Source organism: Sapajus apella, unplaced genomic scaffold (assembly GCF_009761245.1).
Source record: "Sapajus apella isolate SASKATOON/1434 unplaced genomic scaffold, GSC_monkey_1.0 scaffold22, whole genome shotgun sequence".
Lineage (NCBI taxonomy): Eukaryota > Metazoa > Chordata > Mammalia > Primates > Cebidae > Sapajus > Sapajus apella.
In genome coordinates, this window is record NW_022436962.1 from 5,550,196 (window position 1) to 5,569,928 (window position 19,733).

The 19,733-nt window shown below is 41.8% G+C and overlaps 1 protein-coding gene across 1 annotated transcript; it reads left to right on the top strand.

Moving 5' to 3' along the window:
• Positions 1–1,720: 1,720 nt before the first annotated feature.
• Positions 1,721–14,552, top strand: TIMM17A (translocase of inner mitochondrial membrane 17A). Its single transcript, XM_032288731.1, has 6 exons — positions 1,721–1,829; positions 3,096–3,195; positions 3,326–3,389; positions 9,641–9,769; positions 10,722–10,832; positions 13,674–14,552. The coding sequence occupies exons 1-6, from the start codon at positions 1,804–1,806 to the stop codon at positions 13,757–13,759; spliced, it is 516 nt and encodes a 171-aa protein (XP_032144622.1). The 5' UTR covers positions 1,721–1,803; the 3' UTR covers positions 13,760–14,552.
• Positions 14,553–19,733: the final 5,181 nt, after the last annotated feature.

The following is a 19,733-nucleotide window of genomic DNA, read 5'->3' on the forward strand; positions in this document are numbered from 1 at the left end:
GCTTGCAGACACAGGTGACTGGACTTAACCTCCAAAATCATGTGAGCCAACTACTCACATGATATATATATATATTTATATATATTTGCACACAATAGGATATGTATATACATATATCCTCTTGCTTCTGTTTCTCTGGAAAACCCTTACTATTCCTGGTGATTTAGTCAAAATAACTTAACTTACAAGAGGCAGATACATAAGCCAATAACTAGCAAATGGAGAAGAATAGTTATAAACACAGGCCGCGGTATTCTCTACTATTTTGAAATCTATTCAGAAGCCAAATAAGAAGAAGATTGTCTAATAAATTCAGAACAAGAATAAAGGGAGGTAGCTAGAGCTAAGGGATATTTTATCTAGGTCCTGGTGGGACCGGAAAGAATATCCTTGCCCCATGAGTGTGCAAATCTCTAGTTACTGAAATGTTTATACCCACCAGGTCTGCAGTGCTGACTAAACATCAGATTCTTGCCATCTGAATTCCTCCATGTCCCCTCTCTCGCAATCTGTCTTCAGCCTGTACAATTAAATAGAGTTAACTATTGTTAATTACAGTCACATTCCAAACAGGTCTTCTCCAACTTACACACCCAAGTCAGATGACTAGTATGAACCATTCGCACACACAAGACACATTTATTTAGTTCCATGGAGGGGTCAATTCATCTGCTTACTTTATTTCCAAGCTTTTGGAGAGACCCTCACTCCCCTTTGCAGTCTTCCATTATTTATCAAGTCGACTTATCCATAAAATAAATATATACATATTTTAAAGTCAATTACAAACATACGGAATGGAGAAGAGCATCTTTAACAGCCATCACATGATTGGGATTTTGTTGACAGTAAACTAAAAGCTCCATGGGTCCCTGCTTTCTTTTTTTCTTTCTTTTTTTTTTTTTTTTTTTTTTTTTACAGGGTCTCACTCTATCGCTAGAGTACAGTGGCATGATCACAGCTCCTTGCAGGCTAGACCTGCTGGGCTCAAGCAATCTTCCCGCCTCAGTCGCCGGAATAGCCAGGGCTACAGGCACGTGCCACCATCCCTGGCCAGGTCCACATAAGTCCCCTCTTCTCTGAGCCAAACATCTTCACACCTTCTGGTGATCATTGGTGGAGAGGCCTGTAAGAGGCTCTGGTGTCAATGTGCCTGAAATTGAGGGCTCCAAATTGGTCACGGGTCTCCAGATGGCCCAAATAGTTCCATTTCACAAACATTTATGAAGCATCGACTACATTCCAGGCACTGCGGTTATTATAAATCACTAAGACATTGTCTGCCCTAAAGGAGCTACGTGTATTTGGTAACAGCTTCACAATACGTGACGAATAAGGTAGCATTAATTCACATTTGACAGCAAAAGTACCAAAAAAGAAAAAGAAGAAAGAAAGAAAAGTAAAGAAGGAGAAAAAGAAAAAAGAAAGAAAAATAAAGGAAAGCAAGTAAGCAGCAAAAGAAACAAAAGAAATAAGAAAAAAGAAGCGTATTTAGGAAGTATCCGGTTGATCTCGGGCCACGGAACCTCTGGTAACCGAGCAGTGTGACTCCGTCATTGGTAGCTCCCCGCCCACACATCCCTAACCACCGCCTTCGAGGACGTGGGCGGGGCCAGTCTCGCCACGCCGCGACCGACATCCCAACCACACGCTAGCCACAGGAGTCCCGGCTCCCATTGGCTGTAGCGGGAAACGGTGAACCAATCCTCATACACCTTAACGCCGTCCTCTCGGGATCACTTCCGCCTCTGGGGTCAGGCTCCGCCCAGCTTGCCCGGCAACACTCGCGGCGCTGCAGTCAAGATGGAGGAGTACGCGCGAGAGCCTTGGTGAGCCTCACCGCTGTCTTTGCATTTCTCTTGCCCCCCCTGCCCACTGCCCTCCTTCTCCCCTGTCCAGGCTTCCAAGTTGCAAGCCAGACTCAACCGCAGGCTCGTCGATTTGGGTCTGGTAATTGTGGGCAGTGCGGTGTTTCGCGGCCAGTCTTTTTCTTAGCTCTGTACCCACTACCTCCCTGGCCGCTTAAGCCTCGCTCTCCCAACCCAGCACCTCTGTGACTTTGGGGTGGATGCTGAAGAGGTCCAGACTTGAGTTTGGTAGAACCTCGGAACCTCCTCCCAACGCAGGGCGTAGTCGATCTTGTGCGGGGCCAGTTAAAATCCCCTCTGTTCGCCGAGGTGACCTTGGGCGCGTCCCTCCGCCTCGCTTGCTCACTTCCTGCGTTGAGGAACTGAAGATAGGCGTTTGAGGGGGTTCCATTCTTGAGGTTTTACGTGTATCATGATATGAATCCGCAGAGTGAAGCATTTTAAATGAATGGAACATACATTTTAGCCAAGGGGTTTGGCCCCATTTAGGCTGTGGGGCCTTGTTTTCCTCCTTGGAATTAACAATGTAATTGCTGTCAGAAATCTCAGGTTGCCAGAGTTTAAAGTTTCTGGGATCATAAGTAAAAAATCAAGTGTTGATATTTTGGTTAATCATTTGTTTTATTGTGTAAGAGCAAGAACCAAGATGTCCTCAATTTGTGAAAATGCCCAGGACCTTGAATTATTACTCTGCTATCCTAGCTCTGTTGCCTGTTTTGTGTTTCCCTCTTCCCCAAATGGCATACAAAATACAAGTTTTAGGGTCTCCTGGCTCTTCAGACTTACCTTCATCAAAGCAGTTATCCCCATTCTGGATTGTGCTCAGATATGTAGGACTCAGCACACTGTAAATAGCTGTTTGATGTACTGTAATGACACAGGTTAGCAGAGGGTTAAAATATTTAACTATGTTGCGTTAAGATCTTAGAAAAATAATGGGTTTTCGTTTACTAAATTATTAGGTAACCCCTTTGCTTTCTTTTAGTACACATATCCTGAAACAATGTAATCAGTTACCTGGTTAGCTTTGTAGTCAAATCTGCTTTGATTTTCTGACTGGCATGTTTGATTACAGCATTTCCTCAAGTCATTTTATAGGCCAAATATTTATTGATTGCAGTGAGTCCTGCAGTATAATCTGTTCCATCCCTTACTGCATTAGCAAAGAAGGTTTTATGATTTGTGAATGAGAAATATGGTCATCTTTTTTTTTTGCCCCGTTCTTAGCCCATGGCGAATTGTGGATGACTGTGGTGGGGCCTTTACCATGGGTACCATTGGTGGAGGTATCTTTCAAGCAATCAAAGGTTTTCGCAATTCTCCAGTGGTAAGTGAGTGAATGGTCTTATTTTATCACCATTTGAAACTTGGGTTTGATGGTGTTACTGGTGGGCCCATCAGTGGCTTAGAAATGTACTTCTAATATGTTTTTGGTTGCTTCCTTTGTTTTGTTATAGGGAGTAAACCACAGACTACGAGGGAGTTTAACAGCTATTAAAACCAGGGCTCCGCAGTTAGGAGGTGAGCAGAATTTTCTTTTTACTGAACTATTTTTTTCTGTTTATTTGAAGATGGAGCTATTTTTTATTTTTAGATTGCAACAATTAATGATTTTAGTTTGGTCTAACAGTTTGTTACAAACATATATCCCCATAGTTATTTCTTGAAAAGTTAACCTGAATTTTATGATAACCATTTGAAAATCTTGTCTCTGTCCTTTAGATACTAAGTGATCTTTTGTTTCCTTTCTCCAGAAGAAAGACAGTGTGTTTAAAGCTCAGGTTTGAGGCCAGGTGAGGTGGCTCATACCTGTAATCCCAGCACTTTGGGAGGCCGAGGCGGGTGGATCACCTGAGGTTGGGAGTTCGAGACCAGCCTGACCAACATGGAGAAACCCAGTCTCTACTAAAAATACAAAATTAGCTGGGTGTGGTGGCTCATGCCTGTAATCCCAGCTACCCGAGAGGCCGAGGCAGGAGAATCACTTGAACCCAGGAGGTGGAGGTTGCAGTGAGCCAAGATTGCACCATTGTACTCCAGCCTGGGTAATGACTGAAACTCCATCTCAAAAAAAAAAAGCTCAGGTTTGTGAGTCAGAAATGATAGCTTCTGAGGTAACATAAAGCTGAAAAGAATATGATCTGAAGGATTGGGGTTTCATGCAGGAGAAACTGATCAAGCTGATTGGGCTCTTCTCCAATGTTAGCTTTTGGACACTGTGCAGAAGTCATTGCAAAATTTGAAAAGATTCTATTCCTTGTACTTTGTAAACTTAGTTATTCAGAAGCTGGGAAAAGGGAGGTGATGAAAACATGTTTGTAGGTTATATTCCCTTACAAAGGTATAGTCAGGGCTGGGTGCGATGCCTCACACCTGTAATCCCAGCACTTTGGTAGTCTGAATTGGGCAGACAGCTTGAGCTCAGGAGTTCAACCAACCTGGGGAACATGGCTGCCCATATCCCCAGAAAAATGCAAAAATTAGCCAGGCTTTGGGGCATGTGCCTGTGGTCTCAGCTACTAGGGAAGCTGATGTGGATGGATCACTTAGCCCAAAGGTTGAGGCTGCAGTGAGATTGCGCCACTGCACTCCATCCGGGGTGACAGAGTGAGACCCTGTCTCAAACAACAACAAAAACAACACAAGGATATAGTTAGATTGGAGAAACTATATATAAGACATGAGAAAGACTTAATATTTCAGTCATTCCTTAGAAGTTTTGGGCATCAAAATAACCTTCTCTTTGTTTTTCTTGAGAAGTTAGTAGCTAATATCTACCATTTATTGCGTGCTTAGCATTTGCCAAGCACTCTGCTAAGTGTTTTACAGCATTATTTAAGTCTCACAATAATGAAGAAATTAGTACAATTATTATCTCCCGTTTTCCAAATGAGGAAATTTAGGCCTGAGGGTTGAGGTAAGGTATCTTTTTCATTTTTTCTCTCTGTAATAATTACCTACCCTGGCAAGTAATTAGTAACTAGTTTTTCTTTGTTTTAGTGTTGGTGTTGTTCAAGAATGATAAGTGGCATCAAAGTCCGCACCAGCCGGGCGCGGTGGCTCAAGCCTGTAATCCCAGCACTTTGGGAGGCCGAGGCGGGTGGATCACGAGGTCAAGAGATCGAGACCATCCTGGTCAACATGGTGAAACCCCGTCTCTACTAAAAATACAAAAACATTAGCTGGGCATGGTGGTGCGTGCCTGTAATCCCAGCTACTCAGGAGGCTGAGGCAGGAGAATTGCCTGAACCCAGGAGGCGGAGGTTGCGGTGAGCCGAGATCGTGCCATTGCACTCCAGCCTGGGTAACATGAGTGAAACTCCGTCTCAAAAAAAAAAAAGTCCGCACCAAACCCTGAACCTCTAGTATATGCAAAAGCCATATAGGTTTTTGCTTTTTTTTTTTTTGAAAGGCTACTTCTATCATCTTATGCCTTTTCAGTGAGTTAAATGCCATCAGGTAACTGTCACTGCCAAAAGAAGTCTGTCACTGCCAAAAGAAGACATAACAACTAAATGATTAGCCAGGCGTGGTAGTGCATGCCTGTATTCCCAGCTACTTAGGAGGTTGAGGCAGGAGAATCACTTGTACTTAGGAGGCGGCTCACTGTACTTGCAGTGAGCCGAGATTGTGCCACTGCACTCCAGCCTGGGTGACAGAGCAAGAATCTGTCTCCAAAAAAAAAATAAAAAAATAAATGTAATGTAGTACTGTGGAACAGAAAAAGGACATTTAAAAACTAAGGAAATCTGAATTAAGTATGGACTAATTAATAGTAATGTGTCAGCTGGGCACGGTGTCTCACACCTATAATCTCAGCACTTTGGGAGGCCGAGGTGGGTGGATTACCTAAGGTCAGGAGTTGAAGACCAGCCTGGCCAAGATGGTGAAACCCTGTCTCCACTAAAAATACAAAAATTAGCTGTGTGTGGTGGTGGGTTCCTGTAATCCCAGCTACTTGGGACGCTGAGGTAGAAGAATCACTTGAACCTGAGAGGTGGAATTTGCAGTGAGCTGAGATTGTGCCATTGCACTCTAGCCTGGGTGACAGAGCAAGACTCTGTCTCAAAAAAAAAAAAAAAAATAGTAATGTGTCAATATTGGACCATTAGTTGTGGCAAATGGTCCATGCTAATGTAGATGTTGGTAATAGGGACAACTGTGAGAGTTTTTTTTTTTTTTAAAGCAGGGTGAAATAGAGGAAGAGTGAGTGGTGTTATGAGTGAGTCAGAATTATCCATTTCAAATCCTTGAGGTTAGCCTTTTGTAGGAAACTATTGAGAAGTTTTTATGGTATTTTAAATTCTAGAAATACTAGGATGATGTTTGTATTAATTTGGTGAGCATTTACTAAGGCACTCAAATCAAGGTGCAGGGACAGTTCTGAAAGATCTTTTTTTTCTTATTTTTTTATTATTTATTTTTTGAGAGGGTTGCCCAGGCTGGAGTGCAATGGCATGATCTTTGCTCACTGCAACTTTCATCTCCAGTGTTCAAGTGATTCTCCCACCTCAGCCTCCTGAGTAGCTGGGATTACAGGCACATGCCACCACAGCCCGGATAATTTTTGTACTTTTAGTAGAATCAGGGTTTCACCATATTGGTCAGATTGGTCTTAAACTCCTAACTTCAGATGATCTGCCTACCTTGGCCTCCCAAAGTGCTAGGATTACAGACATGAGCTACCATGCCCAGCCTTAGGTCTTATATTTTCATAGGAAAATTAAGATATGATTTTGACATGTCCCTGTTATTCTTTCAGTACTTTCTTGCATTTTTGAAGAAGACATTTCAGGCTCATCTTGTACTTTTCCTGCCCTAGCTGTGGGCAGGGCAGCTTTTCCTGTCGTAGCCATTTCTCCAAAGAGCCCAGTTCCCTTTAGTCGAGACTGACATTTAAGGCCAGGAGTGGTGGCCCACACCTGTAATCCCAGCAGTTTGGGAGGCCAAGGCAAGAGGATGGCTTGAGCCCAGGAGTTCAAGACCAGCCTTGGCAACTTAGAGAGAATTCCTCTCTACAAAACAAAATTTAAAGAAAAGGAAAAGGAAAAAAAAAAAACAAGAATGGTATGCAATCTATATTTCTCTATGTCTATACATATTAAAAATCACGAGTTTGCATTGATACCTCGTATTTCCAATTCAGCCCCTCAGGATTCATTTTTTTTTTTTTTCTCGAGGCAGTGAAGAATCAATTTTCTTCCCTTTCATATGTATACCTGCCTTCTTAACCTACTTGGTCTGTGGTACCCCACAACAGGCTGCCATTTGTCAGAGTATGCTCTGACACTCCATGCCAGGCTGCCGTCCTTGTGAATCTCTCCCTTGCTTGCCCTAAAACCTTGTTCTAGGCTGCCCAGGTGTGTAGACATTCACCTCATCTGGCTCTGGCTCCTCACACCAGGCTACCCTTTACAGATCTCCTCCTCACCTTGCTTAGACTCAAACTCTCCATTCTCATCAACAGCCAAAACTTACTCTGGCAATGATTCTCAACGGATGGGGAGATTTCAGGCTCTCATGAGGATATGGGAGGGTCTTGTCAGAAAAATTTAGTGAGGTAATTCTAATATACCTAGACATCATAGTTCTCTCCCAGGGCATAGAATTACTGAGTTAGAAGAAATAGCTGGGTTTTTTTTTTTTATATATATAGTATGTGATGTCTAATATTGGACTAAAAATGAGGATACTTATGCTACACTTTCCCTGGTACTGTCCACTAGATTTAATTGATAATGTGAGAATTGGAAAAAGATCCTGGAGATGCTCTGGTTCAGACATTTGGTGGAACTCAGTTTATTGTTCTCACTAACACGTGTCACCTCCTACCCTGAGATTTCAGAGGGTAAAGATTAAAGTGACTAGAGCTGTTTTGTGCAGGTTTTTTTTTCTTTTCTTTTTTTGGTTAATCAAGTGAGGCAGTGAGAATGGAGACAACAAAGAAAGGACCAGCCACTTTTTTCTTTAATCTTATTAAATATAATAACTTTTTATATGATGCAAGTCTTATGTATTTGTTTTAGACTTGGGAAATATAGAACACAATGAAATAAAATCTGTTATGTCATCCAGAAATGCAGACAATTAAAATCTGAGTGTTGTCTTTTCCGATTTTGTTTGTACTTATGTATGTATATGTGTGGGTCTTTGTTTCTCTATTTTGCAATATTTTTGTATTTAGGCAGAGTTTAAGCGCAAAGTAATCTGCTGATTTAAGGTTTTTTTTTTTTTTTTTTTTTTGAGATGGAGTCTCGCTCTGTTGTCAGGCTGGAGTGCTGTGGCGCAATCTCGGCTCACTGCAACCTCCGCCTCCTGGGTTCAAGCGATTCTCTTGCCTTAGTCTCCTAAGTAGCTGGGACTACAGGCGTGCGCCACCACACCCAGCTAATTTTTGTATTTTTTTTTTTTTAGACGGAGTTTCGCTCTTGTTACCCAGGCTGGAGTGCAATGGCGCGATCTCAGCTCACCGCAACCTCCGTCTCCTGGGTTCAGGCAATTCTCCTGCCTCAGCCTCCTGAGTCGCTGGGGTTACAGGCACGCGCCACCATGCCCAGCTAATTTTTTGTATTTTTAGTAGAGACGGGGTTTCACCATGTTGACCAGGATGGTCTCGATCTCTTGGCCTCGTGATCCACCCGCCTCGGCCTCCCAAAGTGCTGGGATTACAGGCTTGAGCCACCGCGCCCGGCCTTAATTTTTGTATTTTTAGTAGAGGTGGGGTTTCACCGTATTGGCCAGGATGGTCTCGATCTCTTGACCTCATGATCTGCCCACCTCAGCCTCCCAAAGTGCTGGGATTGCAGGTGTGAGCCACTGTGCCCAGTGAAGTTCATTTTAAATTCATGCCTGAGGAATAAAAGATGGAAGGATAATTTCCATCCCTTTGATGTTCCATAATTCTAGGTATTTATATCATTCGTTTGCCATTTCAGCATGTATTGGCTTACACCTGTAATACATTCCAGAATAGCTGGATTTCTTTTGTTTTCCCATCAGTGATTTTCATAGAGTAGATGCTCAATGACATATACTGAAGAAAGGCCAAAAACAGAGATAAATAAAGCTATGAAAGGAAAGAGGAAGCAGAGTAATTTGATTTTGTTTATTGGTGCTTAAACCAGCGATACGGTGTTCTGGAAGGGCGATTTGCTTGTTTTCACATATATGCATCTTGACTCTTTTAGGCTTGGCTTATTTCTGTTTTCTTTCTTTCTTTCTTTCTTTCTTTTTTTTTTTTTTTTTTTTTTTTTTTTTTGAGTTAGAGTCTCACTCTTGTTGCCCAGGCTGGAGTGCAATGGCATGATCTCGGCCCACTGCAACCTCTGCCTCCCGGGTTCAAGCAATTCTTCTGCCTCAGTATCTGGGATTACAGGTGCCCACCACCATGGCTGGCCAATTTTTGTATTTTTAGTAAAGACGGGGTTTTGCCATGTTGGCCAGGTTGGTCCCAAACTCCTGACCTCAGGTGATCGACCCACCTCAGCCTCCCAAAGTGCTGGGATTACAAGTATGAGCCACTGTGCCCGGCCAGCTTATTTCTTTTAGCCTTTGGGCCATTGCTAATTTTCGAGCTGATGTAATACTATCCAAGCTTTATCCAAAAGAAGTATTCTGACTCGTTCGGTGTTTATTCAAACTTGTGTTTGCATGTATTTGTTTGGACTATAAGAGTTTTGAGAATACAGTGAGTGTTGTTTTTGAGTATAATATTTTAAATAGAAGGTGAAATTTAAATTAGTATTTGCTTGTTTCTTTTTACAATAAAATAGGTAGCTTTGCAGTTTGGGGAGGCCTGTTTTCCATGATTGACTGTAGTATGGTTCAAGTTAGAGGAAAGGAAGATCCCTGGAACTCCATCACAAGTGGTGCCTTAACGGGAGCCATACTGGCAGCAAGAAGTAAGTAGTCATTAGACACACTAGTAGAAGCCACATTTTTTGGAAAACCTCATCTGCCTTAATTGAATGACATCTGTAATATATAAAACTGAGCATTGACCAGGCACAGTGGCTCATGCCTATAATCCCATCACTTTGGGCAGCTGAGGCAGGTAGATTGCTTGAGCCCAGGAGTTTGAGATCAGCCTGGGCAACATAGGGAGATCTGGTCTCTACAAAAGAAATTTGAAGTAGCTGGGTGTGTTGGTACATGCCTATAGTCCCAGCTACTCTGGAGGCCGAGGCAGGAGGATCACTTGAGTCTGGGTGGTCAAGGTTATGGTGATTTGGGGAAAAAGCAAGGGGCTCTATTTATTTGGAATATTTGAGAATGAGAGGGCATGGAATTCTAACCCATATATTACAGTGGTTGAGAGCACTTCAGGTCCCAGTTCTGCCATTTATTAGCTGTATGACTGGGCAGTTTACCAAACTTTTTATACTATAGTTTCTTCACCAGTAATCTGGAGTTAATTAATAATTATACCTGCCACATAGAGTTGTTATGACTAAGAAACTTAGAACCATCTCCTGAATCCTTGGGACAGAGAGCAAAACAGAATTTCTTTGAGCTTAATGGTTTAGACCAAGGGGTTTGCAAACTATTTCTGTAAAAGGCCAGATAGTGAATATTTTAGACTTTGTAGGCTGTGTGGTCTTGGTCACAGCTACTGAACTCTGCTGTCATAGCATGAAAGCAGCCATGGATAATACATAAACAAAAGAGTATAGCTATGTTCCACTACAACTTGATTTACAAAAATAGGCAGTGGGTGGCTGTAGTTTACTGACTCTGGGTCTTAGGCAATGAGAGAGAGTTTGGGGAAGCATGTAGCCATATGGACAGTTCTCTTCTTTACAGTAGACTAAATTTCTGTAAAAAAAATAATCTCTTTGTTATTAATGTCTTCAGATGGACCAGTAGCCATGGTTGGGTCAGCTGCAATGGGTGGCATTCTCCTAGCTTTAATAGAAGGAGCTGGTATCTTGTTGACAAGATTTGCCTCTGCACAGTTTCCCAATGGTGAGTCTTCTTTTTGCTTAAAACCGTAGCACAAATGTTTTGGAATGGTTTTCTGATGTTGAGAAAGAACATACTTTGTCTGCTAACATGTCTGGTATGTACTAATATGCTGCGGCTCATGAGGACTGTGATAACAGGTACAGAGTGAACATGTTATGTTTAGCCACAATAACAAGAGTTTTGCGTAAGTAATTTGCTGTTGATCTTTAGAGTACTTAGGTTTTGTCAGTGCTCATATATTGCAAGAAATATCTGATCATTTTAAAGAGGCTTGAAAAATGGTTCTATAGATGTGTAACAATAATGATAGTCAATCGACAACTTAGTATTGTACATCTGCATGCCAGACACTGTTTTAGATAATGAACAGGACAGTCCCTGCCCTCAAGGACTTACATTCTGGTAGGTGAAGACAGACTAACACATTAACAGATAAATTAGCTTATTTTAGATAGTGTTTTTTGTTTTGAAGAAGAGAGTAGTGGAAAGTGACTCGTATTTGGGAAGGTCACTTTAGGGTTCACCGGGGAAGTACCTGTAAGAATTTGTTGGTGTAATTTGTTGCCTGTTGTTCCTACTGTCTGATGCAGAGAGCAAACAGAAAACTTCTGTCAAGATGGTACATTCCTGTAGTCCCAGCTACTCAGGAGGCTACTCAATTGAACCTAGGAGTTCAAGGCCAGCCTGGGCAACAGGGCAAGACCTCATCTCTTAAAAAAAAAACTTCACTATCTAAACAAAAATATCCCTTGACAGTGGAAGGATGGAGAAAGATTGTGAGGTGGCTGGGCGCGGTGGCTCATGCCTGTAATCCTAGCACTTTGGGAGGCTGAGTCAGGTGGATCACTTGAGGTCAGGAGTTTGAGAGTAGCCGGGCCAACATGGTGAAACCCCGTCTTTACTAAAAATACAAAAATTAGCCAAGCATGGTGGCACATGCCTGTAATCCCAGCTCCTCGGGAAGCTGAGACACAAGAATCACTTTAACCTGGGAGGTGGAGGTTGCAGTGAGCTGAGATTAGGCCATTGCACTCTAGCCTGGGCAACAGAGCAAGACTTCATCTCAAAAAAAAAAAAGATACTATAGTGAAAATTTGACCTGGGATTTTGGAAGGAAATATGTAGAATCGTGAGACATGTTGAAAATTATTTTTGGAGCTTGGAAAAGACTGAGCATTAAGAATAGATCATACTTCCCAGTTTGCTCTGATTTCCCTGAGGCACCTAGCAAGAGATTCAGTATCTTTTTGGCACAATTTTCCAAGTGCACTACTCATTGGTGATCTAGATGACCTTGCAGACCCTCTGACCTTCTGTTTGTTTTTCATTCCTTACTTCTGAGTTAACACTCTGTTGTGATGGTCACTTTCCAATTTTTCTTTGACCTCTTCAGTGTGAAAGACTACATAAAACATCACAAGGGTTTCATATTTCTAGAAATTCAGAAATAGATATAGCAAAAACTTAAATAGTTACATTGTCTTATAGAAGTTAGCCTTGAGTACTTTGTTTTCAGCTTTTTTCCTCAGAGGGAATCTCTTATTTCTTTTAATTTTTTTTTTTGGAACAGAGTCTCTGTGGCCCAGGCTAGAGTGCAGTGGGGTGATCTCGGCTTACTGCATCCTGGACCCCCTGGGCTCAGATGATCCTCCCACCTCAGCCTCTTGAGCAGCTGGGACTGTAGGTGTGCACCACCACACCCAGCTAATTTTTGTATTTTTTGTAGAGACAAGGTCTCTGTCCAGACTGATCCTGAACTCCTGGGCTCAAGAGATCCTCCTGCCTCGGCCTCCCAAAGTGTTGGGATTACAGTTGTGAGCCACTGCACCCAGCTGGAATCTCCTTTTGAGTAATTAAAACTCAACATTTATATAGAAACAGCCTAAAGAGGTGCATTTATTTTTAGACAGGAGTTGTGTTTCTGAAATCTGTGTGGGGGGAAATCTTTGAAAAGTTAATTATATTTTTCCAATGAACTTACATGAAAAAGCTTTTAAAACAGTGGAAAAAGATTAGATAGAACTATATTTAAATGGTAACAGTGGTTTTCTCCAGCCTAATTTTTTTACCCAGTATCTTCTCAATTTTTCTGTAATTAACAGATAACTGCATTTATAGTGAAATAAAAATATGTGAGTGAAGCATTTGGAAAGCTTCAGAGAATTCTACCACTGCCCTCTTTTTCTCTTCCTTGCAGATGTTTTTTTAGTCTACTTCTTTTTTTCTTATAGGAGAAAAGAGTGATTCATGCCCTAAAAGTCTTTTTTTTTTTAAGCCACTTTGTTTTTCTCAGTTCACAGGCTCTCCTATCCTTTGGAAATGAAAACTGCAAGACTTTGTTCTAGAGCAAGCTAGGGAGGGATGGGGGGATCTTCTCACTACTTAATTGGTTATATAAATTGGATTACCAAGGTCTCTTAAAACATGACTAAGATACTTACATTTTGTGAAAATAATTTTAAATAGCTACTGAAAAATATGACAAGAAGTGGGAGAAACTTCCAATCTTGATATATGGCAGCTTGTTACAGCAATTGCTTTAAAAACTTGAATTTTGCTTCTTGCTAAAATTAATCCATCTGACTTTCCTAGCGTAGCGTTTGAGAGCTGCTCATTCTGGAGCATAACAAGCCAGTCTGTCATATGTTATACCAAATTTGAAGGTTCTCCAGTACTCTTATGGGAATTAGGCCGATCTATAAAGAAATTAGGGTTATAGCTTTAATTTAGCACATTTTTTTTAGTTGATTGATTTTATTTACTCTCTATAGAGACTTGTTCTTTTTAATTATATAATATTCAGGTGGTTTTTAAAAAATCCTTTTTATTTCTCACTTGCAGGTCCTCAATTTGCGGAAGACCCCTCCCAGTTGCCTTCAACTCAGTTACCTTCCTCACCTTTTGGAGACTATCGACAATATCAGTAGGACTTCTTTCCTAGGATTTCTTTACCAGAATGAGTTGTAGTTCGAGAAGGATTTCAGATCAAGTTACAGTCCATTTTTAAAACCATGGGACAGCTATGGCCAATAGGCTATAAAGAGACATTTAGCACTTTTTTCTATTTAAAGGAACAAGGGGGGAAGGGTGTGCTAAAAGATAATGCATTTATTTATTCACACTTGAATTGCATTTGTGATAAAAATAAATGTCTAAATCATTAAAGGAAAATACAATAAGTGCTTGAAAGGTGAAGGACCAAAGCGCCAAAAAACAGTGAATTGTGATTATCATCTCCTTGGGGACTTCTCCGCCTGGTTTTGTGTGTTCTGTTAAACAATAAAATGCTGGAACTTACTCTTTCTTTTAAGATAAGTTGTAGGCTTGGACGTTTCATGCTCACATACTTCAAATAATGCATGTTTTATAGTTAGTCCCTCAGCTCACTTGAAGTGACTTACGTATGAGAATTATGCAGAGTCAACATGGATCATTTCACAGTGAAATGCTTTTTGGATTGAAGGATATGGTAAAATATTTATACTTTACTTTGAAAGTAAAATACACTATGTCTTAGTTTTGAGGATATTGGATACAAAACTCTCTTACCTTTAGGGCTTCTGAGTCTTAATTGCTGATCATCAGAAATTTTGCAAGAAACAACTTGCTTCCAATATACCCAGTTCTATATGAAGAATTCGTGAAGAGTGTTACTGGCACTGGAAGAGTTGGGAGTTTCTTGTATGCTTGAAAATAAAATACGTACTGTTTTGAATGTGTTCCAAGTCGTCTGAAGCTGATCTTCATAAAGGATATATTTAGGGGTCTGGTTGGGCCTGGAAAATGGACGGGCACTTCAGAACAGGCCATTTTCCTGATGATATTGGAAGTGACATGTGGTCTATAGGAGGCATGATGTTAGTTAATTCCACGTTTGCCTACATCTGTGGGAAGCGGAGAACACATCCATGTGGGTACTGTAAACCGTTTATCTTTTGTCCCAATGCCGTACATATGGTAGGCATTTAATTGCTGATTGTGTTTGGGTAATTTGGGTTTTTTTTACTGTGGTAAAATATACAAAAAATATTTATGAACCATTGGTAAGTGTATAATTCAGTGGCACTGAAACACAGTCACAATGTTGTATAACAGTCACCACTATGTGTGCCCAAAATGTTCTCATTATCATCAATAGAAACTTTTGTTTTTAGAGACAGGGTCTTACTCTGTAACCCTAGACTGGAATACAGTGGCACAATCATAGCTTACTGTAGCCTCGAACTCCTGGCCTCAAGCCATCCTCCTGCCTCAGCCTCCCACACCCCATCCTGGGATTACAGGCATGAGCCACCACGTCCAGCCTTCGCCAACATAAACTCTGTACCTTTAAACTTCCCATTCTCTGGCAGACATGGTGGCTCACGGCTGTAATCCCAGCAGTTTGGGAGGCTAAGGCGGGCAGATCACCTGAGGTCAGGAGTTCAAGACCAGCCTGACCAACATGGAGAAACCCTGTCTACTAAAAATACAAAAATTAGCTGGGCATGATGGTGCTACTGTATAATCCTAGCTACTCAGGAGGGTGAGGCAGGTGAACGGCTTGAACTCGGGAGGCAGAGGTTGCGGTGAGCCGAGATCGTGCCATTGGACTCCAGCCTGGGTGACAAGCAAAACTCCATCTGAAAAAAAAAAAAATTTCCCATTCTCTCCATTCCACAACCACTAGTAACTACAATTCTGCTGTCTGAATTTGTCTTTTTTGGGTACCTTATAAGTAGAATCATACGATATTTGCTTTTGTGTGTCTAAATGCACTTAGCATGTTCTAAGATAAGTTATCCATGTTGTAGCATGTAGCAAAATTATTTTTTATGGCTGAATATTCCATTGTGTGCATATGCCACATTTTGTTTATCTGTGATGATCAGCGGGGTTGTTTCTGCCTTTTGACTGTTGTGAATTATGCCATCAACGTTGGTGTACAACTATCTGTTTCAATTCCTACTTTTGTTTCTTTTGGATATATACATAGGAGTGGGTTTGCTGGGTCATATGGTATTTCTAGGTTTAACTTTTTTTTCTTTTTAGACACAGTCTTGCTCTGTTGCCCAGGCTGGAGTGCAGTGGCATAATCATAGGTCACTGCAGCCTTGACCTCCTAGACTCAAGGGATCTTCCCGCCTCAGCCTCCCAAGCAGCTGGTACTACAGGTGTGCATCACTATGCCTGGCTGAGTTTACGTTTTGTAGAGATGGAGTCTCGCTGTGTTGCCCCGGCTAGTCTCCAACTCCTGGCCTCAAGCGATTTTCCTGCTACAGCCTCCCAAAATGCTGGGATTATGGGTATTAGCCACCATCCCCAGCTGAATTGTTTGATAAATATTCTAAAACTAGATTTGGTATACTAGTTGTTTTACTTGCTAAAATAAATAACTGGAGAAACAAGCAGATTAGGAAGGAGGTTTTCCCTACTGGAATAGTGAAGTTAGTTTCAGAAATATCCCATCCCTGTCAGAAATATCCCATTTGTTTTTCCTTCTATCTGACAACTTGTGCCAAACTGGCATGCAATAGTGGATTACTTTTCTTTTTTAGAGACAGGGTTTTGCCACATTGCCCAGGCTGGTTTTGAACTCCTGGACTCAAGTGATCCTCCCACCTTGGCCTCCCAAAGTGCCGGGATTACAGGCGTGAGCCACTGAGCCGGGCCGCAATAGTGGATTTCTGAATCAGGGTTTGGATATGGATACAACTGTACCTGCTATTGAAAGTGCATCTGTTAATTAGCCAGGCAAGGTGGTGTGTGCCTGTAATCCCAGCTACTCGGGAGGCTGAGGGAGGAGAATCACTTGAATATGGGAGGCAAAGGTTGCAGTGAGCTGAGATTGCGCCACTGCACTCCAGCATGGGTGACAGAGCCAGACTCCATCTCAAAAAAAAAAAAAGTGCATCTGTTTTCAAATAGGAAATGTCTGCAAATTATGAAAGCATGGTCATAGCTCCACCCTGTGGCATGTTACTTTTAGTTAAAACTCAGTGTCCAAATTCTATCTAGGCTGGGCCCAGGGGCTCATGCCGGCAATCCCAGCACTTTGGGAGGCTTAGGCAGGCGGGTCACTTGAGGTCAGCAGTTCGAGACCAGCCTGGACAACATAGTGAAAACCCGTCTCTATTAAAAATACAAAAATTAGCTGCATGTAGTGGTGCGTGCCTGTAATCCCAGCTACACAGGAGGTGGGAGGCTGAAGGCAGCAGAATGACTTGAAATAATAAATGCTTGTTTTTTTTTTTTTTTTTTTTTTTTTTTTTTTTTTGAGACAGAGTCTTGCTCTGTCATCCAGGCTGGAGTGCAGTGGCACAATCTCGGCTCACTGCCACCTCCGCCTCCTAGGTTCAAGCAATTCTCCTGCCTCAGCCTCCTGAGTAGCTGGGATTACAGATGCCAGCCACCACGCCAAGCTAATTTTCGTATTTTTAGCAGAGACAGGATTTCATCATGTCCAGGCTGGTCTCGAACTCCTGATCTTAGGTGATCCACCCGCCTCGGCCTCCCAAAGTGCTTGGATTACAGGCATGAGCCACTGCGTCCAGCCTCAATAATAATGATAATCTATTCAATCTGTTACATCATGGGTGGGACCTGGTCTCTATTAAATTCAAAAAAATTAGCTGGACATAGTGGCGTATGCTTGTAGGCCCAGCCCTCAAGGAGCTGAGGCAGGAAGGTTCCTTGAACCTGGGAGTTAGAGGGAGCAGTAAGCCGAGATCGCACCACTGCACTTCAGCCTGGGCAACAAAGCAAGACCTTGTCTCAAAAACAAGAAAATTGACAATGGCTAACACCTTTAGCTAAAAAGACAAGGAATTATTGGCTATTTTCCCTCCTTTTCCCCATGTTTTGCATATTCTAGTTTCTGTCAGTGCAGAAAGCTAGGAAACATATGTAGTATATAATCTATGCACATAAACTTCTGTTTATTTCTGTATGTGCCCATGTGCTAAAAAACTAAGTCCTTCCAACTCCAATCTAGCACCACAGGATTCATTCTAGCTGTCTTAGTTGTAACAGCAAGAAACGTGGCTTCTCATTATTATAATTTGCTCATTTGTTCAATCCTGGTTACATATATTTTGGACTTACTAAACCACAGCTCTGTGAGAAATGGATTTGCCAGCTAGAATAATGTTTGCGTGCAGTTGTTTTCAGTATCTATTCAAAACATGTTCCAAAGCTATTTAAGTATACTTTCTTCCCCACTGCCTTCAGAGTGGTTATGCAATTCATTTGCAATATAATTGTATTCATTTCCCCAGTCTTCATTCCATCTTTCTCTCCACATCTTCGATGATTTTTAAATTACAATCAGTAAAATTCACTGTGGGGTACAGTTCAACTAATTTTGATAAATGCTGAGAGATGGCCACCCACCACCACAGTTTCACACAGATAATCTTAAAACCACAATTACCTCGATCCCAAAATGTCACGCTGCCTTTTTCTTCTCTTCATTCTGTGACAGGGTCTTGCTCTGTTGCCCAAGCTGGAATGCAGAGGCATAATCAGGGCTCTCTTGATATTCCAGTCTTGAGCAATCCTCCTGCCTCAGCCCCTTGAGTAGCTGGGGCTACAAACGTGCCACCATGCCCAGCTAATTTTTTTTTTTTTTAATTTTAGTAGAAACCAGACCTCACTATATTGTCCAGACTGGTCTCGAACTCCTGAGCTCAAGCAATCCTCCTACTTCGGGCTCCCAAAATGCTGATATTACTGGTGTGAGCCATTGTGTCTGGCCCATGCTGCATTTTTATAGCCAACCCCTCCCCTTACTGCTTCCAACCCGTGGCAACTACTGGTGTATTTTTTTGTCTATAGTTTTATCTTTTCGGTAGATAAATGCAATCTTATGATAGGTGGTATTTGGATCTGGTTTCTGTCATTTATCAAAGGGCACTGAATTAGTCCATGATGGTATGTGAATCAATTGTTTGTTCCTTTTTATTCTGTTGTGCAGATGTATTCTTGTTTGTTCATCCATTCACCAGTTGAAGGACATTGGAGTTATTTCCAATTTTTCATGATTATTCATAAAGTTGCTATAAACATTTACTTACTGGTTTTTGTGTGAACATGTTTTCATTTATCTTGGATGCATAAATATCTTGTATCGCTGGGTCCTAAGGCAAGTATCTGTTTAACTTTATAAGAAAATGCCAAATTGTCTCCCAAATTGTATCATTTTGACTCTCACCAGCAACCTATGAGAGTTTTGGCTGCTGTGCATTCTTGGCACTTGGTAGTGCCATTGGTTTTATGTTAGCAATTCTGACAGGTACACAGTGGTTTTAATTTTCATTTCTCTAATGATTAATGATGTCCATCCTTTCATATATTTACCACCTGTGTGTCTTTTTTAGTAAAGTGTCTGTTCAAATCTTTCATGCTTTTTTTTTCTTGAGACAGGGTCTGGCTCTGTCACCCATGCTGGAGCACTGGTGCAGTGGCACAATCTTGGCTCTCACCTGCAACTTCTACCTCCTGGCTCAAGCAATCCTTCCCTCTCAGCCTCCTGAGTAGCTGGGACTACGGACGCATGCCACCAGCTTGGCTAATTTTTATATTTTTTGTAGAGACAGGTTTTCACTATGTTGCCCAGGCTGGTCTTGAACTCCTAAACTCAAGTGATCTACCCACCTTGGCCTCCCAGAGTGCTGGGATTACTGGCTGGGGGTGGTGGCTCATGCCTTTAATCCTAGCACTTTAGGAAGCCAAGGTGGGCAGATCACTTGAGGTCAGGAGTTTGAAACCAGCCTGGCCAACATGGTGAAACCCGGTCTTTACTAAAAATACAAAAAATTAGCCAGACGTGGTGGTGGGCATCTACAATACCAGCTAACTTGGGAGGCTGAGGCAGGAGAATTGCTTGAACCCGGGAGGCAGAGGTTGTCGTGAGCCGAGATG